The sequence below is a fragment of the Chelonia mydas genome, chromosome 4 (genome assembly GCF_015237465.2).
Source record: "Chelonia mydas isolate rCheMyd1 chromosome 4, rCheMyd1.pri.v2, whole genome shotgun sequence".
Taxonomy (NCBI): Eukaryota; Metazoa; Chordata; order Testudines; family Cheloniidae; genus Chelonia; species Chelonia mydas.
This window is the reverse complement of record NC_057852.1, coordinates 89,353,494-89,380,915: the sequence shown is the minus strand read 5'-3', so window position 1 is coordinate 89,380,915 and position 27,422 is coordinate 89,353,494. Positions and strand designations below refer to the sequence as shown.

The following is a 27,422-nucleotide window of genomic DNA, read 5'->3' as shown; positions in this document are numbered from 1 at the left end:
AAATAGAGGAAAATATTTCTTCTGTAATCTTTTTATTATAATAATCATAGGTGTTACCTGTAACAGCAGCAGGTAAAAGAAATCAGGTGAGTATGACACTTACAACTTAAGTGTCCCTTTAACAGTCCTCACAGAAGGACCTTTAACTCCCGGTGTGAGAGGTTTATTGGCGTTTCCATTTATTTGCTCCCCTTTTTTGTTCCATATATTTAGCGGCAAGAATTGAGCTCTCTGCACAGTTTGCTCACCAATGCACAGGCAATGGCTTTGCTGTACAGAACCGACACAAGCCGCGCCTGTGCTTGCCACCCTACAGGATGCGTCATTATTTGAGCTTGTTTCCTGTTCAGCGTTTTTTGTTTTTAAGTGCCTTGGTACAAGGAAGCCTGGGGAAGAGCAGAGGGCGAAGAGGGGCAGCTGGGCGGCGGTTCAGGGGCGTCGGGGAGGGAAGACAGACAGTATAACGCTATTCAGGCTGAGGGCACGCAGGGCCACATGCGTACAGCGGACAACGGGGGGATGCTGGGCTCTCCTCGCGCCTCCCAGGGGGGCGGGGAAGCTGCCCGGGCCTCCCCCGCAGCTCCGAGGTGTCCGGCCCCGCCTCCCTTTCCCCACAGCGAGAGCTCGGCTGCGCGGCGGGGGCGGTGCTCAGACCCGCCTGGCTCCGGGGCCTTGGGCTGCGGCTGGAGGGGCCGGCTCCGTGCCGTGCCCGTGCGCAGGGAGGCTCCCGGGCCATGCCGGCCGCGCTCAGCGCCCTCTGGCTGCTGCTGGCCGCCGCCTTCCTCGCCGCGCTGCTGCTGGAGCTGCTGCAGGCCCCACGCGGGGGGCCCCGACCCGGCCTCTTCCAGGACCTGCTCCGCTACGGGAAGACCAAGAGCGGCTGCGGGCAGCGCCCAGCCTGGCTGCGGCTTCTGGATGTGCCCAAGAGGTGAAGGGAGGTTACCTCAGTCCGGCCGGGGGGGCGCCGGGTCTGCTAGCCCGTCCCCAGCACAGGGACAGCCGCCTGCCGAGCCCGCCCTAGCAGGGGCTCTGTCCCCTTCCGCCTCGGGCGGCGTGGCTCGGCTGGGGAGCCCCACGCGTGCCCTGCAGCCCTTAGCCCTGGGAGTGGGGTGCGCTTGTGCAACAAACCCCCCTTCTTCAGCCGTGTAAAGGGCTGCAGGCGTGCGGCCTTGGAAAGTCCTGAGATTAGTTTGAAAATCTTAAGGGTTTTTTTATGTTTGTGTTGCTTTGATTAATGTTGGGTTATGTTTTTTTGAGGCTGTCTAGTGGTTTCTGGGCTTTGAGATAAACTCCTAACATTTTCCAGCTTTTCTCTGTAATCATGAGAGCTGGAAAAGTAGGTGATGGTGGTTGTTTTAAGGAAAACTGAAGTTACCATGTAATCCCATGACTCCAGATGCTGGAGCTTTAAGAACCTACTAGATATTGTGAGTCTCCCCTCAAAATCTGGGGAGCTAGCATAATTGATTTTAAGGTCTTGGAATGAAAGATACTAAGATGGCAGGTATAGAGGAGACTGAACTGTTTGTTCAGTGCAAAAGCATATAATGGGCATCAGCAGTGCAAGCTGCCCTACCAGTGTGTCCTGACGTCTATCTGGAGAAGTGTATAGCCTTTTAGGGTTTGTTCTTGTATCCGCAGTTCCCCTTAGTTACAGCACCATTAGACTATGCCATGGAGGCTGTAATGTTGCCAAGGCTCAGCTGTTTTCATCATGAAGTATGTCTGCACTGCAGTAAAATGCCCATGGCTGGTCTGGGTCAGCTGACATGGGCTCACAGGGCTTGGGCTGCAAGGCTATAGCACTGCAATGTAGACATTAAGGCTCTGAGACCGCATAATGGGTGAGGGTCCCAAAGCCTGGGCTTATGTCTGAATGTCTACGCTGCAATTTTATAGCCGCACAGTCCAAAGCCTGCTAGTCCGAGTCAGCTGACCCGAGCCAGAAGGAGAGGTTTTATTGCAGTGTAGACATACCCATATGGTCTAATTCTGGATGACATGATAGAATCATAGAAGACTAGCGTTGGAAGAGACCTCAGGAGGTCAGCCAGTCCAACCCCCTGCTCAAAGCAGGACCAATGCCAACTAAATCATCCCAGCCACATTCCACCACCTCCCTAGGTAACCCATTCCAGTGCTTCACCACCCTTCTAGTGAAATAGTGTTTCCTAATATCCAACCTAGACCTCCCCCACTGCAACTTGAGACCAGTACTCCTTGTTCTGTCATCTGCCACAACTGAGAACAGCTGAGCTCCATCCTTTTTAGAACCGCCCTTCAGGTAGTTGAAGGCTGCTATCAAATCCCCACTCATTCTTCTCCATACTCCCTCAGCCTCTCCTCATAAGTCATGTGCCCCAGCCCCCTAATCATTTTCGTTGCTCTCTGCTGGACTCTCTCCAATTTGTCCACATCCTTTCTGTAATGTCCACATCCTTTCTGTAGTGAGGGGCTCAAAACTGGACACAATATTCCAGATGTGGCCTCACCAGTGCTGAATAGAGGGGAATAATCACTTCCGTCGATCTGCTGGTAATGCTCCTACTAATGCAGCCCAATATGCCGTTAGCCTTCTTAGCAACAAGGGCACACTGCTGACTCATATCCAGCTTCTCATCCACTGTAATCCCCAGGTCCTTTTCTGAAGAACTGTCGCTTAGCCAGTCGGTCCCCAGCCTGTAGCAGTGCATCGGATTCTTCCGTCCTAAGTGCAGGACTCTGCATGTGACCTTGTTGAACCTTGTCAGATTTCTTTTGGCCCAATCATCCAATTTGTCTAGGTCACTCTGGACCCTATCCCTATCTTCAAGCATATCCACCTCTCCCTCCATCTTAGTGTCATCTGTGAACTTGCTGAGGGTGCAATCCATCCCAACATCCAGATCATTAATGAAGATGTTGAACAAAACCGGCCCCAAGACCGACCCCTGGGGCACTCCGCTTGATACCAGCTGCCAACTAGATGACAAGCCGTTGATCACTACTCGTTGAGCTGACAATCTAGCCAGCTTTCTATCCATCTTCTAGTCCATTCATCCAATCCATACTTTACTTTGCTGGCAAGAATACTGTGGGAAACTGTATCAAAAACTTCGCTGAAGTCAGGATATATCATGTTCACTGCTTGCCTTCTATGAAGAGATAACTGGCTCTGTGGATACGGGGAAATCAGGTTGGTCAGGCATGACTTGCCTTTGGTGAATCCATGTTGACTGTTCCTGATCACCTTCCTCTCCTCCAAGTGCTTCAAAATGGTTTCCTTGAGGACCTGCTCCATGATTTTTCCAGGGACTGAGGTGTGGCTGTAGTTCCCCGGGTTCTTCTTCTTCCGTTTTTTAAAAATGGGCACTATATTTGCCTTTTTCCAATCGTCCGGGACGTCTCCCGATAATGGCCAATGGCTCTGCAGTCAAATCAGCCAACTCTCTCAGCACCCTCGAATGCGTTAGATCCGGACCCATGGACTTGTGCATGTCCAGTTTTTCTAAATAGTCCTTAACCTGTTCTTTCACCACTGAGGGCTGCTTTCCTCCTCCCCATACTGTGCTGTCCAGGACAGCAGTATGGGAGCTGACCTTGTATGTGAAGACCGAGGCAAAAAAACCATTGAGTACTTCAGCTTTTTCCACATCATCTGTCACTAGGTTGCCTCCCCCATTCATTAAGGGTCCTACACTTTCCCTGACCTTTTTCTTGTTGCTAACATACCTGTAGAAACCCTTCTTTTTACCCTTCACATACCTTGCTAGCTGCAACTCCAGTTGTGTTTTTGCCTTCCTGATTACACCCCTGCATGCTTGAGCAATATTTTTATACTCCTCCCTAGTCATCTGTCCAAGTTTCCTGTAAACTTCCTTTTTGTGTTTAAGCTTACTGAAGATTTCACTGTTAAGCCAAGCTGGTTGCCTGCCATATTTGCTATTCTTTCTGCACATCCGGATGGTTTGATCCTGTGCCCTCCATAAGGTTTCTTTAAAATACAGGCAGCTCTCCTGGACTCCTTTCCTTCTCATATTAGCCTCCCAGGGGATCCTGCCCACCCGTCCCTAACAGAGTCAAAGTCTGCTTTTCTGAAGTCCAGGATTTTGCTGTATTTTGCTACTCTCCTTTCTTTCTTTTGTGAGGATACTGAACTCAACCATCTCATGGTCACTGCTGCTTAGGTTGCCACCCACTTCTACTTCCCATACCAATTCTTCCCTGTTTGTAAGCAGTAGGTCAAGAGTAGAACGGCCCCTAGTTGGTGCAATACTGGAGGAACCAGGAAGTTGTCCCCAACACTCTCCAAAAACTTCCTGGATTTTCTGTGTATTGCCCTCCCAGCAGATATGGGGGACTTCAATCACCCTGACTAGAACCAGGGCCTGTGTTCCGGAAACTTCAGTTAATTGTCCGAAGAAAGCGTTGTCTACTTCATCCTCCTGGTCCGGTGGTCTATAGCGCACGCCCACCATGACATCACCCTTGTTGCTCTCGCTTCTAAACTTAACCCATAGACTCTCAACAGGCTCTTCTCCAGTTTCATATGGAGCTCTGAGCAATCATACTGCTCTCTTATATACAGTGCAACTCCTCCACCTTTCCTCTCCTGCCTGTCCTTCCTCAACAGTTTATACCCATCCATGACAGTGCTCCAGTCATGTGAGCTACCCCACCAAGTCTCTATTATTCCAGTCATATCATAGTTCTTTGACTGTGCCAGGACTTCCAATTTTTCCTGCTTGTTTCCCAGGCTTCTTGCGTTTGTGTACATTCACACTGAGAAAGCAAAGCAATTGGCTAGTTCTCTTAGGTGCATCAGGAGGCCCCCTATGTTGCACCCTCCTCCTTGTGTTTCCTCCTGGTATCCCACTTACCTCTGGGCTTAGGTCACTGTACCCCGGGCAAGCCTGCCTGCTAAGATACTCTTCCCTCTCTCTGTTAGGTGGATCCCCTCTCTTCCTAGCAGTCCTTCTTCCCGGAACAACATCCCATGGTCGAAGAATCCAAAGCCCTCTCTCTGACACCACCTGCATAACCATGCATTTACCTCCACAATTCGACAGTCCCTACCTGGGCCTTTTGCTTCAGTAGGGAGGATGGGCGAGAACACGACTTGCACCTCAAACTTCTTCCCAGAGCCACATACTCTGCAGTGACCTGCTCAAGGTCATTCTTGGCAGTATCACTGGCACCCTCGTGGAGATGTAGGAAGGGGTAGTGGTCCGAGGGCTTGATCAGTCTCAGCAGACACTCCGTCACATCCTGAATTCTAGCTGTAGGCAAGCAGCACGCTTCTCAAGTCTCTTGGTCTGGTCGGCAGATGGATGACTCCATCCCCCTCTAGGACGGAGTCCCTGACCACAACCACTTGTCTCCTCCTCTTGGGAGTAGTGGTCGTGGAACCGCCATCCCCTAGGACAATGCATCCCATGCCTTCTGGTCGATGGGATCTCCTTATGATACCTTCCCTCTGATGTATCTACCAAATCTTTCTCCGCAGTAGTAGCTGTGCAGAGAGTCTGAAAATGGTATCTTACCTCTATCTGCATAGGGGGTACATAGGTTCTCCCTCACATTATACTGATAAGAAGCACACGGGATCTTTATAGGGGAGAAGGCTGCATGCCACATTTATTGAGAATACAACAGTTAGCATATGCTTTTCAAGCTCTCTTACACACACCATGTGCACACAGTTCTGCCAGTCAATGTTTATAATTACCGATCCAGAGTCTGGATCAATCTAGTGACCAGCCAGATTGGTCGCAGAGGGGAGCAGGGCTCTGTCGGTCGAGATCTGATGCTCCTGGAGCATGGCAAGATGAATCCAATGTCCCATGGCCAAACACCCTGTTCTTATAGTCTTTTTCTCTGTTGAAGTCTATGGATTTTGCTGTGTCAGTTTGTGACCGGTTACTTCTTAATTGGTGCATCTTTTGATGTAAACATTCCAATACACCTCCGAGAGGGTCATTCTGTCCTGGTTCTAATTTAATCAATTATCCTGTCTTTAGGGGTGCCAGCCTTCACCACAGGGTCGTCAATCTGCCCTTCCTTCATTGTGGATGCCCACTGATGGTTCTTTGGTGTCATTAAGTCTCTTCACTCCTTCCTTGACCATCTGGCTATAACAATGGCCTTCACACTTTATCTTTTCCTGATGCGTGCATTCCTCATTAACACACAGAGTCTTTTACAGAGACCTTTGAGAATACAAATAGTGTCAGTTTATATTGAGCAAAAAACATTATAAATTAAGCCTTCCTCCTTAACATAGACACAATACAAGATCCTGTCTCTTACTTACTAAACCTTAAAACAAAGAAATGTATATTTAACTAGAGTGCCTAATTTGTAATACATATAGGAAACCATAGTAGACATTATAACTTACCCTAAAACAAAAGGGTGACCATAATCAGTCATAAGATTTGTTCTGGTCTGTCCCTGCCTTAACATCAGTACAGACACTGGCAGTCTGTCAGATGTATTTCTACCAATGTCCCAGAAGGTCATTCCTTTCTGCTATTCAAAAAGGGTGGCTGGCAGGATGAAATCAAATCATTCATTAATTCTCAGAGTACAATTATAAAATCCTGCTCTTACACTCATTCTTCTTCTGGAGGTCACGTGCTGCCAATTTTCTTCCCCGTTCTGCGCTGCCCTCTCTGATTCTTCGGCATGTTGTGCGCCTCCAGAACCAAACACTAACTTCTATCCAGAAAGTCTTCATTTTCTCTGATGCAATGCAAGGTTGATACTTGCGTCTCTAATCCTTTAACCTTCTCTTCCAATATGGAGACCAGTTTGCACTTTGTACAGACAAAGTCACTTCTGTCCTCTGGGAGAAGGACAAACATGGCAGATCCTGTGCAGGTCACAACAGCTGATCGCCCACTATCCATGTCTTCCTTCTGAGAGTGTCCTCAGGTGTTGTATTTACTTCTCACAGAAGCCTGAAAGGCAAAAACACTCTGCCTGGAAGTTCACCTCGGGAGAGTTCCCACAAACTCCCTCTATTTGCCTGTCCTCGGTTCGCAACTGCCTGCCTTTTTATAAGGCTGTTGGCTCAAGGCAGTTGGCCTGGCTCAAAGCCTTCCCTCCGATCAGCCACTCAAGGCCCACCTGGAACAAAGCACTCCCAATTCACACTTTTCAAACAAACACAGACACCATCAAACAGTCCCTGCAACTAGCTCCAGTCAAACAAATGGTCACAGCACACGGACACTTGGATATTCACCCCACCAGCTCACAACACAGGCCCCCTAATGCAGCACTCACCTTAGCTCCTCCCGAACGGTTCCCAAGCAAACTCCCTCTGTTTGCCTGACGATAAAAAGGTCTGAGCCCTGGCTAGGCTACAACTTACTCTGGTGGAGATACACCAGTGTCTGTTTTTTGGCCCTGAAACTGCAAAAGTAATTTAGTCTCTTTACCCATTAAGATCATGGCCTTTGTGATGGTGAGTTTTTTGTTTTATACCAGACGAACAGGACTGAGGGCAAAGCTCATTTTGTACATGCTATTTTACTGCATTTGGATAGTAACAACAATTGGTTGCCATGGAGTATTTAACTAGCTAAATACATCTGTAAAAAAACACCTGCATATGTATTTGCATGATAGAAAATAACAGTGCCACAGGGTACTGCCTTTAATAGATGTCCTTTCAAGTATGTATCAATTTTCTTATCTAAAGGTTTCATGCTGCAACCCTTAGAATCATAGAAATGTAGGACTGGAAGGGATCTCAGTAGGTCATCTCATCCAGTCCCCTGACCTGAGGCAGAACTACTAGTAAGTATTATGTACGACATCCCTGATAGGTGTCTGTCTAACCTGTTCTTAAAAACCTCCAGTAACAGAGATTCCACAACCTCCCTAATTTAATCTTTTCCAGTGCTTAACTACTTGTAGAAACTTTTCCTAACGTCTAACTTAAATCTCCCTTGTTGCAATTTAAACCCATTACTTTTTGTCCTCACTGAATAAGGAGAGCAGTTTATCACCCTCCTCTTTCTAACAGTCTTTTACGTACTTGGAAGACTGTTATCATGTCCTGCCTCAGTCTCCTCTTCTCCAGACTAGACAAACCCCGTTTTGTTTTGTTTTGGTTTTTTTTCAATCTTTCCTTGTAGGTCTTGTTTTCTAGACCTTTAATCATTTTTGTTGTTCTCCTCTGGACTTTCTCCAGTTTGTCCACATCTTTCCCAAAGTGTTGTGCCCAGAATGGGAAACAGTACTTCAGCTGAGGCCTTATCAGTGCTGAGTGGAAAGAATTACGTCTCATGTCTTGCTTACAGCACTCTGCTAATACATCTGTGATGGGGGACGCTCACTTCCTGAGCGCCGCCTGCTGCTGCATGCAGGACTGCAGTCTCTTTCCTGCTCCTGGCACCTCCTGTAGGTTGTTGACCTTGCGTGGCGGGTCTTCAGTGCCTCGGCCCTTTGGCTGGGTCACACAATCAAAATCAAACCCTTCAAGGTAGCAAAAGTCCAACAAAACTGTCCATCTTTCCTCACCAGGGTCTTCAGCCCTGGCTGTGGGCCATTTAAATTCAGCCCTTCACTCAGGCTTCCAAAGGAGCTTTGCCCTCTTCTCAGAATTTATAGCACTTCACTGGTGGTCAGTGGGGAAACCCAGGCCCATCCACTACTCTGGGTTCGAACCCAGTGACCCTATAAACAGCCACGTACCACTCACTTAAGTCAGTTGTTGCTACTTCCCTGGGCCTCTTCCCACCTGGCCCTTTGTCTTTGTCCCTTACCTCACAGTTAAAGTTCTCAGGTCAGAGTCGGCCCTAGACCAAATGGCACACCTGGTGAGAAGTGTCTTCGGTGCCCCCCCTCCATTTGTTAAACTTATGAATACCTTATTTTTTATTGCATTTGTAGCCTGTTTCATGACTTTGATGTATGATTTGCATACATGATTTATTCCTGTCATATATGATGATAAATTTGCACACTAAATTCTGTAAATCTGTATTTATTCATGCCATATATAAGCAAATAAAGATTAATTTCCTCTGAGCTTATAGAAACTTTTTAATTTTAAGAATTGAAGTGTACTTACGTCAAGAAATTGAACTGTACACCAACATTGGGTGGACCAGTATTAAATAGTGTTGCAGTAGGTGGCAGCCTTAGAGTGTTAACCCTAGTCCTTAAGGGTTCAAAAGGTTGCTTTTCTTGCCTTTGCCCTCGCAAACTGAAGCACAGCGTCGGAGACATCCAAAGACTGACCAATGGCATTTTCAAGCGATAAAATAGCAAGCAATGCCAGTCTCTTACCAACCATTGTCGATCAAAGATATGTTTTAATGAGCCTGAGCTTCGAAAAGTTGCACTCACCACTTTCGACTGTGACCGGCAGCGTGAATCCTCAAAGCCTCAGATCCTACCCCATTTATCCTGATGTTCACCGTATTAGTCATCTGATCACTGCTAACCTTTTTGGTGAAAACTGAAACAAAAAAGGCATTTAACACTTCAGCCATTGCTGTATTTTCTGTTATTTAGTAGTATCCATCATAGTAGTATGTGAGTGTCTTCCATGTAAAATCAGTAGCATCCTCATGGATTTAATGGCATCTCTGGCACTTCTTCCTTTTTGGGGTCAAAACTCTGCTTGGGTTAGGGTTTTTTTGGGAGGGAGGGGAATTAGAAGGGTTTAAAAATAAAGGGCTGTTGGAATTGCAAGCAAAGCTTTCCCAAAGATGAAGGCCTTGCAATGTTTCCTAAAGATGGTCAGACTCTGAATTCACCTGATATCGAAGTGCCAGAGTGGGGAATCCGCCTTGACAACACCCATCTATATGCCGTGCCCTGCTCTGAATCCTGATTGTGAGGCATCCAGAATGTTGGCTAATGTAACATGTTGTTGGAGCTTGATGGTTGCTATTTTCTCACTTGTTTTGCCCAGGAACAGAGGGTTAGAGATGGGACAGTAGTTGGAATCAACTTCAGAATCAAGTAATGGCTTCTTGAGGATTGGGTAAACTGTAGAATTTTTAGGTGTGTTTCTCTGAAGGTGACCTTGACTATTTGCATTGGCCGTGGTCATAGTTGTTTTTCATTGGCTTCTACCAACCACGAATGACATGGACCCATTTAATAGTTTGTGCCTGTAATATTTTTCAGGGCTTCTTGAACTTCGGCATATGTGAGGAGGCCCAAACTTTGCCAGGGGTGCTAGGGCAGATAATAGTTGGGTGAGGGGGGGAATTTTCCTTTCCAGTTAATCCCTCTGTATTCAGTTGCTCAGTGACGTATGCTGACAGCTCTTTACAATGGCTGATGCTTGGGTCTGGTGTCCGGGCTGTGAAAACTGGGTTGATTAGCTGGTTTGCTGTGTGAAATGTCTGTGCTGGCTGTGATTCTGCCATACTGATTTGCGGAGTAAAAGGCTCATTTTGTCTCCTTTATTGCAGTGGCATAGTCCTGTAAATGTTTGTTTGTGCTGCTGGCAGAGGGATTTAGAATGTTTTTTGGACCACTGATGTCCTGACTTTGCCTCTGCATGTTATCTGCTGTAGTTCACCTGTGAACCGTGGTGATCTTCTTACTTGGTGTGAGTGAGGGCGAGCGCACAGTTTGCGGCCAAGGCATCAACTCTTTTAAGTAGCCTTAGTAGTAGCTGCACTCCACTCTTTACATTAAAAAGATGGATGTTTTTGAACCAGTACACCTGGCCAATTTTTTAAAATATTAGCAGTTGATAGACATGTCTGGTCTATTAAATTGTGTACATAGAGATTTCACCCAATTTAATACAATCACTAGAAAGGATACAGGTGTTGTAATGATGCTCACTCTGTAATACGGTAACACTTTGTTCAGTAGAAAGTTCTGATGACTATATTCCCATATAAATGAAAGCTAACTATTGTACTGATTGTTTCTGATATTTGTAAACTTGTTAAAAACTTGCTAAACAAATAAATAGTTTAAAATACACATGCACCTGCACACACGTATGTAGTGTTTTGGGTTATTATTTATCGGAATATAGTCATAACACTGAACCAACCAACCAGCTATTAAAATAACTCTAGTAAAATACCCTTGGGAGGGGTTTAGAGAGGAGAGGGAAGAGTATGTCCATTAGCTACCTCTTCAGCCTCTGTTCCATCCCTCTTCCCACACAAACTTTCCACTTCGGGGGGCCTCCCCAAGAGTCTAAGCTGCCCATATCAAACAAGACTTGAGTTTGACTTGAATATGGGCTAAGTGGAGACCTGGCTTGCATAAAAACTCATAGCAGTTTGAGTTCTGTTTGTCTCTAAGCCCACTTTACTATAACAAACCCTACTGTTTCAGAGTAGCAGCCGTGTTAGTCTGTATGAGACTGGAGTACAAAGAGTGTTTTCAGATAAATTAAATCTGTACCTGCTTGGTCTGCCCGCTGTAAGTGGGCAAATGGTTTCTGTGTGCACAATGAAGCTCTTCATCTGTGTGAGTGACCTGCTATATTTGAGAGAGAATGTTGTGGAATGCTGATCAGAGGCCGATACCGTGCTCCTAAATGATTGTCAGCACTGGATACAAGCCCAGTACTCTTGTGGAGCACTCTTGTCTATCCAGAGAAATTTAAAGTTGCCAGCTGAGATATGTCAACACTGTAGGACATTCCCATTTTAACTGATTAGGAGAATTTGATCATGTTACCCTTAAAGTCAAATTTATTAAGCCTCTGGAAAGTTCTCAGTGTGATACACATCTTTGTTTGTCATTGTGGAATATCCAACTCCTCTGCATTCTGTCTCCCATATGATTTGAAAAATAAAAAATCAACCTCAAATGCCAGGTCAGTTTGCCTTATTCTGAAGCTAAATACAGTCTTATTTGATTACACAGTCAAAATCATCCGAGGAAGTCCTGCGGTCAGGAAACTTTGAGCATTCCCATCCTGAATGTTTATCTATTGGCAGATATCACCAGATGTCCTGATTTTATTCATAGACTTTGAGCAGAAGAAGCCATGAGATTATCTAGAATTACCTCCTGTATTTCACAGGTTATTAAATTTAATCCAGTTACCCCTTTATTGAGCCAAATAACTTGTGTTTATCTAAAGCATACACTCCAGAAAGGCATCCAGTCTTGCCTTAAAGATATCAAGAGAGATGAATAATCCCTAGGTCTGCAAGACAATTTAAAGACTCCTGGATTTGTGTGGTGACAAAACATCACACGGTCCAGCTGTGTAATGGTGTCTGGGTGATTCTGTACAAAAGATAAATGCAGAACAGTAGTAATTTCTCCATGGTCTGTTCAGAAGAGGTGAAGAAAATGAAAATACTGTTCGAGGCAACAGCACAGAAATGCCCAGAAAAGAATTCCAGGCAGGATGGCTGGGGTATTAAAACGTGACATTGTCATACTTTTAACCGAAGCATTTTATATTTTCAAAATTTCATTTTACATTCATGTATTGCCGTGTGGTTTGTATTTTTATTTATTTATTTAAAGCCCTGAGTCTTGCACTTGTTTTGTGTGGTCTCCACTCACTCTTCTAGTTTTCCAGTCCATCCACTTGAAGGTTCTAAAAATATGGAAAAAGATACAGTGAGTGGGAGGTTTAGTATTCTGAGCAGCATATAACTAGGAAAGACTGTGTTGGAATGAGGCTATGGTAGACATCTGGTAGTTCCATAAAAGGCCCCATCATCTCTTATTGTGGGAGGTTAGGCCAAATGAAAATGGGCCGTTCTTCTTAGACCTGGTCACTGAATTCCAACACTGAAAAAAGGAGTGATAAGAAAAAATTGATTGAAAAATCCAGAAAGTTAATACTGCTGCTTCTTTCTTCCACAGGTGGTTTTCTCACTTTTATATTCTTTCTGTGGTCTGGAATGGCTTGTTGCTCCTATTGCTTATTCAAGCTTTGTTCCTAGCAAGACCTTTCCCGATATGGCTTCGGGATTTGCTCAGTGCTCTTGGTGGAGCTTCGCAGAACCAGGATGTGGGCAAGTACTGCACATGTTATGGATAGATGCACAGATGTTGTAACACAGAACCGCTATACTCTCCTGACCTCCCTTTGAGAATACATCAGCTACTCATCCCTAATTTATTAATTTATACTAGGGCAGTCAATTAATCACAGTTAACTCATGTGATTAACTCAAAAAAATTAATCACGATTTAAAAAAAATATCTTGATTATTTGGAGTTTTAATAACACTGTTAATAGATCTGAAAGAAGCAAATTTGATCTCACATTAGATTGGTAAGGAAATATTTTATTTGAAAAATTCTAGATAAGGGTGTAATTATGTAAGGGTTTTATAGATTTGGGAGGGCTGTAAACATAGAATCCCATGATACCCACACGTTAATCTTTGCAGGACCACCGTAAAAAGTACAGGTCGGGCAACCAAGGCACAGAGAGGGTCAGTGGCCTTGTTCAAGGCTTTAACCATTATTCAACACTCCTTTTCTAGAAGTAATCCTTCCCTTATTTAGACAGAAGAAACTAATGGAAAGGACGTTCCAGAATAATCGCTTGGTTTAATTGATTTAAAAGTGAATGGCAAAGCAAAACTATTTTTGCCCTGTAAAATTGTTTTTAGGATATATAAAAAGTATTTCATAAATTTTAAAAATATATTCTTTTGTTTTTTTTCACACTGTAAATATCTGGCCTTTCTTTTATTTTACCCTAGCAAGAAAAATGGAGGACCTGTGCAGCTCTCCCTTCCCCCAACTGAGCAGGAAGGGGATGCTGATTCTCAGTCTTAATTTAAAAAAAGGGTCTATCTTAATACATCATCAAAATGTAATAAAAGCAACAAAAAAAGGTGTTTTGCTTTACAATTCACCTTTAGCACATTCAGTCAACTGAAAAAAAAACAAACTTCTGCCTAAAAATTTTTACAGGTAAACTTGAAATGACTCAGTAAATCTTGTAACTGCTCAGAGGTCATAGCCAAAACTTAGAAAAACCAGATTCCAGTTTTATTGTATGTTTTCACATTTTGGATAATCTGAGGTTTTTCTATGCAACTGAAAGAAATTAAAAATCTCTCTCAAAAGTTTGTTTACATCATGCATTTGATTAATTAATGATATTATGCACATGATACATCGTGTGTAGTCAGTTTCACTATAGTCTTTTCTATTTGTGTGATTCTTTCAGACACTAACAGAGGAAAAGAGGAGCACTTTTTAAAAAAAAATAGGGAAATTGACTGGGGAATTTGGAGGTAGTTTTTACACCCGCCCTCACTTTTAACTCATTTTTAAAATTTTTTTTTACCATCCTTCAAGTTTTCAGTGTTCCTTTAGAAACACTAATAGTAAGACAGACGCTAAATGTGCTCATCGTCATAATGTGCGGGTAACATATACGCAAATTAAAAAGCATCCTTTCTGTCCAAAAGGACTTACTCTCCATCTTTCAAGGCAGTCTTCTTAAAAATACACACACTGATTTTTTTTCTCTCTCATTCCTGCTGCTCAGGTTCCATAGCTGATGTCCCTCTAAGTAGTTTTAAAATGAATGCAAATTAAATTATAGTGAAAACTGGTTTCCAGAGGGAATTTGGAGCTCAGTTTGTGAAGAGGAAGAGTTTGAGATTGTCACTTCTGTTTGACTTGTAGGTGACAAACACCTGTCTGCCCTCTTGGTTCTCATGCTCCTCTGGCTACACAGCTTTCGAAGGCTCATAGAGTGCCTCTGCATCAGTGTATTCTCCAGTGGTTTCCTTCATATTGTACAATACTGCTTTGGGCTTGGGTACTATATTGTTATTGGCTTAACTGTGCTGTGTCAAGTGCCGGCTAATGTCAGCAATGGTGAGTGTCTCTTTAGTGCTAACCATACTTGCAGCTTCTTTTTAATTTGTTTCTAGTATCACAAGATGGTTTGGTGAGGGTGGGAGTGGGGGAAAGGGTGAACGAGAGATTAGTAGTATGCCTAATCTTTTCACCTTCTAAAGTTCTATCTACAGGGTGTTTTTGTGTGCAGGTGTATGTGAGAGAAGAGGTATTTGATGAGATCTATAAAAGTATTTACTGCAGTTACTTAAAGTCAGACTTATTAACCAGCACATGACATCACATGCATGGCCGTAGTATGTGTCCTAGTTCTGCTCTACATGTGGTTTCTCCTTATACCTCATAGCTCAGCTTATAGTTGTTTGCTGTATGCCACCATGTCCCTTAGACTCCCAGGCCCAACACATCATATCTTTCTCAATGAGCTGCTTCCACTTTATGAAGGAACCTCCAGTCCAGCAGAGGTCAGGATCTCCCTGGTTACACAGCTATTATAGTCTGAAGTTTCTCTTTGCTGTGGACCCTCCTTTAAATATGAGTCTGCCAGCACCTTTGCCTGTTTACTTAGTTCTTGGCTTCCAGTCACATGTCTAGTATCAGTCTCCTTTCTCTTTGCTACTTGGGCCAATTAAGTATCCAAAGAGCTCTACAGGATTCATGAATAATGTGACCTGTTTCTGCCAACATGTTGCACTAAGTCCTACAGTTGAGCTGTTGTTTGCTCTGCTGCATAGGTACATGATGAACCAAAATGCCCCTGGTGTGCATTTCACATGACTAATTTTTCTTATATGGTCAGCGCTAGATATAGAATTTAAGTCATTTCATGCTATCTTAGAGGTAGCTTTTGTCCTCCACGCTGATTTTACAGCCCTCTTAGAATGACTTTGGTGCAAACAAAGCCTTTTCTAGGTGGCACTGTCTGGGTGCATTTTCTACCTTTCTGATCATGGCATTCCACAGAGATGGTGCCTTGGCATAAGCACTGGGGTCCATCCATAGTGCAAATTTCCTGCAAATCAATCATCTGTTCTCACCATTTTTTTTTTTAAATTGCTAGTGTAGATAAGGCAACACAATTCTGTCATGATATCTTGACCTCAGCTATGGCACAGTCTTCTAACATGGTGATAAAAATACATTTTTACAAACACTGTCACAGTCCAAAACATGTTAGAATATGGAGGCCTGAACCAAATGGTAACCCTTTCTGCTTGTAGCATGCACCCTCCCTTATTCCTACAGCTACTGATTAAAAAGAAAACTGACTAATTTATAATTTGCAGTAGCAGGCAGTTAAGAATAAAGGCCTGCAGCAATTCATAACTAGGGTGTGGTTCACTGTCTGCACAAGTTGTGTTTAAAAGCTCCCTTCACCATTGTTCAAGAAGTGGGGCATACACTGGGAAAAGCTGCAACATATATATATATATATATATATATATAAGCTGAATTTTTTTGAGATGGTGTTGGTGAGGGTTTAATGCAGCCTTTTTCCTAATCTTGTATTAATAGGCATACTATTTTCATTTTTAATTCAGGGAAAGACCTCTTTATGCAAATCTGCTGGTACCACGCCCTAGGAATTATTATGTACATTTGGGCCTCTGTTCACCAACACAGATGCCATGTGATTCTAGCTAATCTTAGAAAAAGTAAATCAGGTGAGATTTCACTTCTTGGAGCTGTTTGTAATAACTTTTTCATTAAAAATTGTGTGTCACAATGAATCTCTGTTGAGCCCAACCCCTTAGAACACTGGTATTTTCCAAAAACTCAGTGAAATGAATGCTGATGTGAATATGTATCTCTGTAGATCACTTTCCAAGGGGTTAACTTAGTCTATCTGGAAGAGACATGAGCAGGTGATATGTAGTTATTCACAATATGCAAGGTTTAAAAAGAAGGTTCACACTTGTATCATCCTGAATAGAAATATGTCTAAAATGTGTTAGGAACACTTATTACCACTTTATTTGGTTTCAGAGTGGTAGCCGTGTTAGTCTGTATCAGCAAAAAGAGAAGGAGTACTTGTGGCACCTTAGAGACTAACAGATTTATTTGAGCATAAGCTTTTGTGGGCTAAAACCCACTTCATCGGATGCATTCAGTGGAAAATACAGTAGGAAGATATATATACACATAGAGAACATGAAAAAATGGGTGTTGCCATACACACTATAATGAGAGTGATCAATTTAAGGTGGGCTATTATCAGCAGGAGAAAAAAACCTTTTGTAGTGATGATCAGGATGGCCCGTTGACAAGGTGAAAGTAAAGGGGGGGAGAGGGGAATAAACATGGGGAAATAGTTTTACTTTGTGTAATGACCCATCCACTCCCAGTCTTTATTCAAGCCTAATTTGATGGTGTCCAGTTTGCAAATTAATTCCAATTCAGCAGTTTCTCGTTGGAGTCTGTTTTTGAAGTTTTTATTAGGTAAGTGTTTATCATCTCTCTTTTATAAATGGGGAGGCTGATACGCAGAGGCTACAGAAGGAATTACTTTCCTGAGCTATGATTAGAAAATCTCACTCTATTCTTAGACCTTACTTCTTAAAGTAACCATAACATTACACATTGTATTGGGAATGAGTTAAGATCACTATTTTCAAACCTGAGTGGCTAAAATTAGGCTCCTTAATCCATATGTAGGCATCTAATAAAAGTGGTGTGATTCTTTTTCAGAAGTGCTTAGCACCCACAAATCCTACTGAAGTCAGTGGGAACTGCAGGTGCTCAGCATTACTCTGTAATTATACATAAATATGGATTAAGAGTTAAAGCTTATTTTAATACATGCTCTATCTATCAACTAACTTTTTTCTTTCTTTAAATTGCAGGAAAGGTAGTAAACTTGAGCCACAGCATTCCTTTTGGAGACTGGTTTGAGAGAGTATCTTGCCCACATTATTTTGCTGAACTCCTAATATATGTATCCATGGCCATCACATTTGGATTTCAAAACTTAACCTGGTGGCTTGTAGTGATGTATGTGCTGTTTAACCAGGCATTGGCTGCAGTTCTATGCCATGAGTTCTATGTGAACAACTTCAGCTGCTACCCAACATGTCGAAAAGCATTTATACCATTTCTTTTTTAGAACCTTTATTTTTGTTAAATATGTCTTTAATGCAGCCTGTGAAATGCTGTCTAAAAGGTAACGGAAGACTGAGGTTCTCAGGAGTATGTGTAATGCAACTGTCACGGAAGCTGTGGTGAAACAATACTTACTGTCTGATTCCAGCTCAAAGCTACACAGGATTTTAGTGAATACACAGACTTTATCATTAAATCAAAATGAAACTTTTAAAAAGTATCTGCAGTATGTACAACCTGAACTGTACATGGTATTAAAAACCTTAGTTAAAATGCAAGAACTGCTGATGTTTAACATTTGTGTATTGGACATTCATGTCTAATATTTAAACCACTTTCATTGCTGCTATGCAGCAAGCCAAAATGTGTGCCTGTATTTTATAAGTAACCCACACGTGTATGTAGGGAAGGGAAGTTGCTCAAAGTGAGGAGAAACCACTGTATTTCAAGTTTAACTAATATTTTAAAAGAAAACTATACTCTTCCCCCACACACCCTGACCATTAAGTCTATTAAAAGAAGCTAACTGTTTAGGAAAATGGTGCATTGCCTCTAAATATTTTCCTAAAGATAATTTTGTGAGCAGTTGGTATTCTTAGAGGACAGTGAGTATGGGATTAAATTCTATAAAACTGTGGGGAGAGGAAACTAGGATATTTCGAATATAAGGATATGGGATCCCCACTCATGACTGTTTCATTTTTTGCTAATATATATTTATTTGTTTCAATTCACGTCTTTCAGAAATACCAAATACAAGAAAAGGTTGAGAAACCTCTTTGATGGGAAGGATGGGTATTCCACTGCCTGACTCTTCTTCTCAGAAGCAGGAATAAATCTACTTTTTAGGCAATAAAAGTCAGTGGTCCTTAAAGAATGTCAGCTTTTGCTATAGACAGTTATGTGGCAGCCTTAGAAAACTGTATAGAACTCAGATGCCTTCACCACAAGGTGTATTGAGAATTGCGATAGCCCATTCTATTAATTTTGTGCAAAACTGTAGAGTGGGAGAATTACATATGTTGGGTGATATATAGACTTCAAAAAAAAAAAAAGGTCACCTACCTTGTTCACTGTTGTTGCCATACGGAGAACAGAACTTAAAGTATGATGCTACTCTAAAAATGGCCATCTGATGTTTTATATTAATTTTGTCTCAAATATTTCCACTTAAATTTGCTTAGTTTTCAGAGAAGATGATACATTTTCCAACTACCAATCCTACAAACTTATCCGCAGTTCTGACAGTCACAGCAGATTCTCTCTATCTCATCCATAAGGTTAACATTCCATCACAGGTATTTTTAGTAAAAGTCAGGGACAGGTCACAGGCAATAAACAAAAATTAATGGGACACCCACAACCTGTCCCTAACTTTTACTAAAAATACCCTGGGGAGAGGGGAGTGGTAAATAAAGCACTGTTGGGGGTTTGCAGCTGCTCCAGCTTGTATCTTGGACAGTGAGAACATCCACAATTATACTGGGCTGTAAAAAGTGTGTGTGTGTGTGTTTTTAAGTGTTATGATACAGGACATTCACCTACCTCTAAATGAGAGGAATTAAGAAGAAACTTTGCTTATGAGTAAGTTATTCCTCATTGTCCAGTTCAGGGTTTCTTGCACCTTCCTCTGAAGCATCTGGTACTGGCAGGGACAACAGGATACTGAAGTAGATGATCAGCTGGTCTGATCTGGTAGTGGCATTGGCATTCTATTTGAATGTATCTTTTTCAAAATGTTTTGTAGTAATATCTGAATATGTAATAAATTCCTTGTATAAAGTATATTTTGTTGTAGGAAATTAGATTTTTTTTTTTTACTGAAGAAATATTATGGTATATGCTGTTTGTTTTCTATAACTGACATTTTACAAAAGAGCGATACAAGAAGTTTAAGTACTTATAAAGTATTAGTTATAGAAAAGAGAAAGATGAACCCCTCCATGTGTATTAACAATGTATATCACTTTGGATGAAATATTGGTCCTTTCACAGGATCAGTTGAAACAATATATAATTGCATTGGTAAGAGGTAACAAACTCCCTCTCACCTAGTATAACATTAATACCTAAAATGGTGCTTCCACAGTGAAATTTTTTTTAGGATACCTGAAGTGATTGTGCAGTTGTGGAAAAAACTGGTGTGTTTTGGCATTTGATTTTATTTGACCAGTACATCAATGTCAAATATCAGTGTAGCAGTTCAAGCAATACAAAGATATTTGGCTTGCCAGGATAAACTCATGCTATTGAAAACTCTAATTGTTTCTTAATTCCAAAGTGCGTCCCTTTTGACCAAATTACCACCAGCTGCTCTTTCAACATGTGCTTTATAATCCTGCAAAATACCAGCCCATATTAGTAAGTAGATGCATGGAAGGAAGGAAATTAAATGTGGTAACAGTTTATTGTGTCAAAGCTCTCAAGTCTAACACTAATGTTTTTGAGCTAAAGATGGTACATAAAATCTCTCAGCTGAATAATCATTAGTTTTGGAAAAGGGAAGAAGTCTTTTATGAAAAGATTCATTGGGATTCAATTGTTCCAATACTTCAGAGATCAACTGTAAAGCATGTTACATTATAATACCATGTTTGTTAAATGAGTCAGGGATACCAACAACCCTACTATTTCATATATGTTGTTTTTCCTAAACTCTACCCTGCTTTTACAGTTTTATTCTCTCTCCATAAGTAAATAGTAGATATTAGCCTAAGGTAGAGGGGGGTTTCTTGTCTATACCTTGTCCTCCACAGCTGAAATCGTGGAAGTAATAATCTCAACATTTAGTCATAACTTCATTTTTTGGTGAAATAATCTCTGAAGGATTCCTGTAGCTTGGGGAATCAGAGATACAGTCCCTTCCTAGTGCCATCTCTTTCTCATTAATGTATTTTCTGTGACAGGTACTGGGTTTGATTCCCAGACGACTACTTGGACTTGTTTCAAGGCATTTCCCACTTCAGCATTTGCAGTGCAATTAACAGTCTTGTAAACAGAAAAATCACTGATTCTGTCAAGTTGTTTGGCTAAAAAGTACTTTAGCAGATATCCCTTGGGAGTGCTCAACAAACACATCTGCTCTTGAAACAGCACATCCATGACTCCTTGTACGTTTCCTTTTTGCTAGTGAAAATACATACAGCACATTTTTTTGAACATACACTATATGTCAAACCTACCAGGTGATTCTGGATTTAAGTGAAACCCAGAAAGAGTCTGTTGTTGCTCAGGAAAATGTTCCTTTAGAGCAAGCCCTAGGTAAAAAGGGTACGGGCAGAATTTCTGTGAAAGAGGGATTGTTGCTTAGAGAATCTCCTAAGGAGAAAAATCCTCATGGCAGTTTTTCCAACCAGCCCGCTGTAAATGAGGGATGTGGCGAAAGTGATGTGATCAAGGGAGTTTCATTTCCTAACAGCCAGAATTTTTCTGTTGAAAGTGGATCCACTGAGTTTGCTTTAGAAAGATCCAGTGTGGATAGCTTTGAGAAGGTTTCAGATGGAGTGAAAATTGTTAGGGAGGTTGAACAGCCCTGTGATGACCAAGTGGCTGTGTTTGACTAGCTTGTTGGGGAGACAATGTTGTTGGAACAGGAATGACTCCGTGCTGTTTCTTTGACTAAGCAGTCTGTACCTCAGGGTCTGAGGAAAGATTGGGTTACTGGTTTTTGAGAGCAGAACAGCCTTATGACTGAACCCACAAGGATGCAGGGAAGAGCAGGCAAATGCTCACCCTTGGACACTTTGGGTGCGTTTGATATCTCGTTAAATCAGAATCCAGTCTCTGAGCTGGTGGTGGTGGATCCACAAGCAAGCATATAGGCAAGTGTCTGTGTAGATGTTCATAGCACAGAGGGGCTGCAGTTGGTGAACACACATAGCCAGCAAAGGGATTCCTGTAAGCAGGGAGGTTCAGTTTCCAACCTTCTAGGAGAAAGGTCCGGGGGTAGGGTGAAGGACCCAATCCTGCTGAAGGGAAGAATGAGTGTCCAGCCTTGAAATTGTTAGCAGATGACAATTTGAAAGCTAGTCTCTGGGTTGATACAATCTACCTGGCTGACAAGGGAGGGGGAAGATTTGCCTCATAGCTGGTAGCAATGAGGGCACACCTGGCCAGCCCAGGAATTCAGTGAGACAAGAGGCATTGTATGACCAAGATACTTACAAACACTGACTTTTAAGAAATTTGGTGTTACTGTTAAGGTTTAGCCTTCTAATGTATTTGATTTTGATGTTAACCCTAGTAAAAGGTACAATGTGTATGACTTTGATACAAAGCCTGTAAATATATTGGGAATAATACCTAAAAACACATGGTATGCTAGAGCTTTATGATAGTGAAATGTTACAGCTGATACCTGCAAGCAATTGTGAAACTTGTCACAGCAGAGAAACCTTTACAAATGTAGTCTGCTGTATATAGAGGGAAACTGAGGCACACTGCCACATTGCTGTCATGGCTAAATGCCAAGGTAATTATACCCTTGAGAGCATTAATGTCTACATTAATGTAGCATCAGAGAGAGAATATTTTCAGAAAATGAAGGTAGCTGTATATAAAGAGCCTGATTTAGTCAGACATGATTTTGATAAACTATTTCTGTTGTACACTAATACTTGTGATGTAAACTGAACGTGTAATAATATAGGACCTAGAATGGAAAATTCTTGTGATGCATTCAGCAGTGTCTAGGGACACCCTTTTCTGCATCAATTTTGCGTGGGGAGTGTGACGCTGTATGGATTCTGGGGGACACCTGAGGATATTATGAATATTAATATTATAAAATTGCAATCAGTTGTGCCAGATATGCCATGTAAGATATCTGCAAAAATGTTATAGTTTGCCAAATATTATAATCTCATTTGTTTTTGTATCACATTTGTATTTTGGGGTATAGATATGTATCCATATCTGTATTACTACATTTGTACTGTGCTTCTGGGTGACACCCCCAGACAGTTTGGGCATCAGCTCTGCCTAGCCTGCTTGATGGCCCATTAAGGACCATCAGCTATACGACTGATCCATTGAGAGAAGTCAGAGGATACACTTAATGACTCAGCAAGGCATGCATGGGCATGCCTATGGACAGAAAAGGCTTCCGAGCCATGTGCTGGGCAGTTTGTGTTTGAAACAAGGAAGCACAAGCCGCATGGCAAAAGACTATAAAAGGCAGCTGCATCTTCTCCATTTTGTCTTCAGTCCTGCTTTTTACCTTTTGGAGGAACTTTGCTACAAACTGAAGCTCTGAACAAAGGACTGAATGACCCATCCAAGCTGTGGATGTACTCCAGAGACTTGACTTAAGCCAGCAGTTTATTCCATCGCTGCTACAAGCCTGACCCAAGCACTTTGCCATTACTGTACGTAATTGATTCCTTTAACCAATTTTAACTCTCACCTTTCTTTCTTTTTATGAATAAACCTTTAGTTTTGAGATACTAAAGGTTGGCATCAGCGTGATTTTTGGGTAAGATGTAAGTTATATATTGACCTGGGTGTGTGGCTGGTCCTTTGGGATCAGAAGAACCTATTACTTGATGAGACTGGTTGTAAAGAACCACTCATTTCTGAATCCAGTGTTTTTGGTGGTGGTCTAAGAAATGGAATGCCTGAGGAAACTGCATTTATGTTTTCTTGTCAGCCAATGTGGTGAAACAGAAGTTTACTTTTGTTTCTAGTTTGGTGTATCCTGTGGGAGATTAGCCACCAGTCTTGGGATGTATCTGCCCTATTTCTCAGCAGTTCGTCCTGAATTTGGTATCCTCATTTGTGACCTAGTGAGGCATGGTTACAACTGGGCCCAGGCTGGAAGGGCGTCTGGCCTGTGAAGAAGATTATTAGAGCCACATTTAGGGTGAGAACTTACATGCAACTAGCATGTATTAAGAAAAGGAGTACTTGTGGCACCTTAGAGACTAACCAATTTATTTGAGCATAAGCTTTCGTGAGCTACAGCTCACTTCATCGGATGCATACTGTGGAAAATACAGAAGACGTTTTTATACACACAAACCATGAAAAAATGGGTGATTATCACTACAAAAGGTTTTCTCTCCCCCCACCCCACTCTTCTGCTGGTAATAGCTTATGTAAAGTGATCAATCACCCATTTTTTCATGGTTTGTGTGTATAAAAACGTCCTCTGTGCTTTCCACAGTATGCATCCGATGAAGTGAGCTGTAGCTCACGAAAGCTTATGCTCAAATAAATTGGTTAGTCTGTAAGGTGCCACAAGTACTCCTTTTCTTTTTGCAAATACAGACTAACACGGCTGTTACTCTGAAACCTAGCATGTATTAAATGTATTAAGCTTAGTTTGCATGCTGTTTATTTTTAGTAATCTGTCTTGTTCTGTCTGCTACCTCCTTAACTACTTAAAATACACCTGTTATAGTTAATACATTTATTTCTGGTTTACAATATAACCCAGTTTGTGATTTCTAACGGAGGGGGGAGGGCAGAAGTTGTGTATACCCTCTTCCACATTGAGGGAAGAGGTGAATTCCATATAATTTTGGGTTTGTACTCCAATGGTGGGTAGACATCTGGATGCTGTAGCAAGCCCCTTAAGCTGAGCCTTCTCAGAGTGGATCTCTCTCTCTCTGCAGCTGGGTGTGGCCCTGCCTGTGTGCTTGACTGGAAAAGGCTGGAGAGCCTAGCCCAGCGAGACCAGCTAAAAGGGCGCCCAGGCTGTCAGAATAGTCTGACTCAGTGGTGTCCCAGCACACCAGGTGACACCCCCGGGGGGTCCAACCTGTCACATAGTGTACTCCTTTTATAAGAATCACATCCATCCTGGATGATTTGATTCTTATACGTGGTTGATTCTTATATGCAGAATTGCAAAGAATGGATGAAATTGACAGTTATTTTTTTAAACTAGCTTTTTTTTATTCAATTGAGAAACATCTCATTTACCATAATTAAATTATTTAGACTTTAAACATACTCAACATGGAACAAAACCATACCAACATTCTAACTGAGCAACAGGCTATTAATTATTTTTATTATCCAATTATTTAGCTGGTGTTTTTATTCAAGGCAATTATTAATACTGTACAGCATGTTACAATTTTACACAAAGTGCGAGTTAGTGGAACTATATAACCTTACGGTAAAGATACAAATTTTAAAATCTCTCATATAAACTGCAACAAACATAATATATGAAAGTGCATTACACAGACTTTTGTAGCATAAATATAAATTGTTTAACAGTATTGACTCATTAATATTTATTTTAGTGTCACCAGAGTGGCACGTTTGGCAGTGTGAATGCACAATGCAGTGGCATGGTCACTGATTACAAACTTGTCCAGTGTTCCCTGGATCATTGCACAATCCACAACATTATTAACTTCCTTTTCAATGCGATGTAGGAGGTTAAAAGCATCGAAGCCCCTGTATAATAGGCCATTTGTCAAAGTTTTCATTGCATCCTTCATCTGGGTCAAGGTTGGAACGATTACCTCTTCACCATCAGAGTCCACCTCTGCATCGTTTTCAGGTTTCCCGTCAACCTGGTCTCTGACCTCAGTCACCATGTCCCCATCAGAGACAGGTTGTATAACAAAAGCATTGTCATTGATGTCTATCCACTCTCTTCTCTTGGTGGATCAACAACAATTGCTTCCTCTATGGGTTGTATGACCAGACTCCCTTTTTTCCAGCAATTGCAGATTGTTCAAGCATTGATGTCAGTCTAGGCATTTGCAAGCACTAGACTGGCATCGAAAACAGTGGTTTTCAAACTTTTTTTTTCTGGCGACCCAGTTAAAGAAAATTGTTGATGTCCGTGACCCAACGGAGCTGGGGATGAGAGGTTTGGGGTGTGGGAGAAGCTGGGGCAAAGGGTTGGGGCGTGGACATACCTCAGGTGGCTCCCGATCAGCGGCGCAGTGGGGGTGCTAAGCCAGGCTTCCTCCATGTCCTGGCACCGTGGACCATGCTGCACCCTGGAAGAAGCCAGCAGCAGGTCTGGCTCCTAGGCGGAACCATGCAAGTGGTTCCATGTGGGTCTCACCTGCAGGCACCACCTCCCCAGTGCAGAGCTAGTGCTCAGGGCAGGTGCAGAGCTCTATGGCCCCCGCCTAGGAGACGGACCTGCTGTTGGCTGCTTCCGGGGTGCAGCGCAGTATTGTAACAAGTAAGGACTAACCTGCCTTAGCCGGGCTGTACTGCCGACGGGACTTTTAATGGCCCGGTCGGCGGTGCTGACCAGCGCTGCTGCGACCCACACTTTGAAAACTACTGATCTAAAAGACTCATCTTCCTGGCAATTTCCACAGCAGTGGCTTTGCTGTTCTCATCATCAATGTGGTGCAACACCCAGTGCAGGGGCGGTGAGTTGTATGAGCCCATGGTGCCTGGGCTCCATCAAATTCAGGGCCCGGGGGACCCAGCTCCACCAATGTTTGGGGCCGGGTCTCTCCCTTGGCCCTGCCTGCCACCTCTGCGCACCTCCCCCAAGCATCCCCCGGCCCCACCTGCCGCCCCTGAGCGTCCCTGCCTGCCCTGGGCAGTGGGCGGCTGCCCCCTGCAGCTCCGTGCTGCACTCCCTTGCCCTCCGCTGCCAGCTACAAGGGAGCGGCACCGGGGGTAGGCTGAGGCGGCTGCTGCACGTGTGGAGGGAGGAGGCGCATGGCAGCAACTCTGAGCGGTGGTAGTGGTGTGGGGGGGCTTACCCTGGCTGGACCTCCTGAGCAACAGCCGGGGGGGAGGGGTGGTTGGGTGAGTGTCGTGCCCGGGAGGGCTGGGGGGAAGCCTCCTCTCTGGCTCCCTGCCCCAGCCCTACGGCAGCCTGCCTGCTGCACACCAAACTCCTCATCCCTGGCCCAGGCCCACCCCCCGCACCTCCTCCCGCACCCTAACTCTCTGTCCCAGCTTAGAGCCTGCGCCCAAACCCCCTTCCAGAGCCTGCACCCCTCCCACACCCAAATGCTCTCCCAGAGCCTGCACCCCACACCCCTCCTGCATCCCAATCCCCTGCCCCAGCCCAGAGCCTGCACCCCAAACTCCCTCCCAGAGTCTTAGGCAGGTGTGTGTGTGTGTGTGGCGGGGGGACAGGACTTGGACCTGTTCTGGGCTCCACCAAAAATTATACAAACCCGCTGACCCTGAGAACCATTTGCTTGCGAAAGTACAACTTGGCAGTTCTGATCATTCCCTGATCACATAGCTGAAGGATAGAAGTTGTGGTCTTTGGGAGGAAATTCAAGTTGGATATTCCTCAGTGCTACATCTTTCATCACGTGGGCTGTGCAGTTGTCCACAAGTAGCAAAATCTTTCTCCTTTCCTGGCCCAAATTTCGATCCCAGTCATTCAGCCACTAGATACCTGTCATCCAAGCAGATGCATTGGCAGGATAGTGGCTGCAAGATGTCTCACATTTTTTCAAACACTGTAGATTTTGACTTTTCCTGATGATGAGGTCTTTTCATACCCATCATGGAACCAGTGAACTGAGCAGTAATTCTTTCTTTAGACTTCTTTCCTCCTCTTTTATTGTCTGATTTAAAGATGAGCGTGCCATCAGACAGGG

General features: G+C 43.1%; 1 protein-coding gene across 3 annotated transcripts; it reads left to right on the top strand.

Annotated features, from left to right (window-relative positions):
- Nucleotides 1-503: 503 nt before the first annotated feature.
- On the top strand, nt 504-23,320 carry SRD5A3 (steroid 5 alpha-reductase 3). Of its 3 annotated transcripts, XM_037897763.2 has the most exons (5): nt 504-928; nt 12,808-12,959; nt 14,596-14,790; nt 16,314-16,436; nt 17,616-23,320. In XM_037897763.2, exons 1-5 carry the CDS (start codon nt 735-737, stop codon nt 17,873-17,875), a joined length of 924 nt encoding a protein of 307 aa, XP_037753691.1. In that variant the 5' UTR covers nt 504-734; the 3' UTR covers nt 17,876-23,320. The 3 variants fall into 3 exon arrangements, with proteins under 3 accessions (XP_037753691.1, XP_043402146.1, XP_037753692.1); XM_043546211.1 differs by lacking the exon at nt 14,596-14,790 and having other exon boundaries at nt 598-928; XM_037897764.2 differs by lacking the exon at nt 16,314-16,436 and having other exon boundaries at nt 599-928.
- Nucleotides 23,321-27,422: the final 4,102 nt, after the last annotated feature.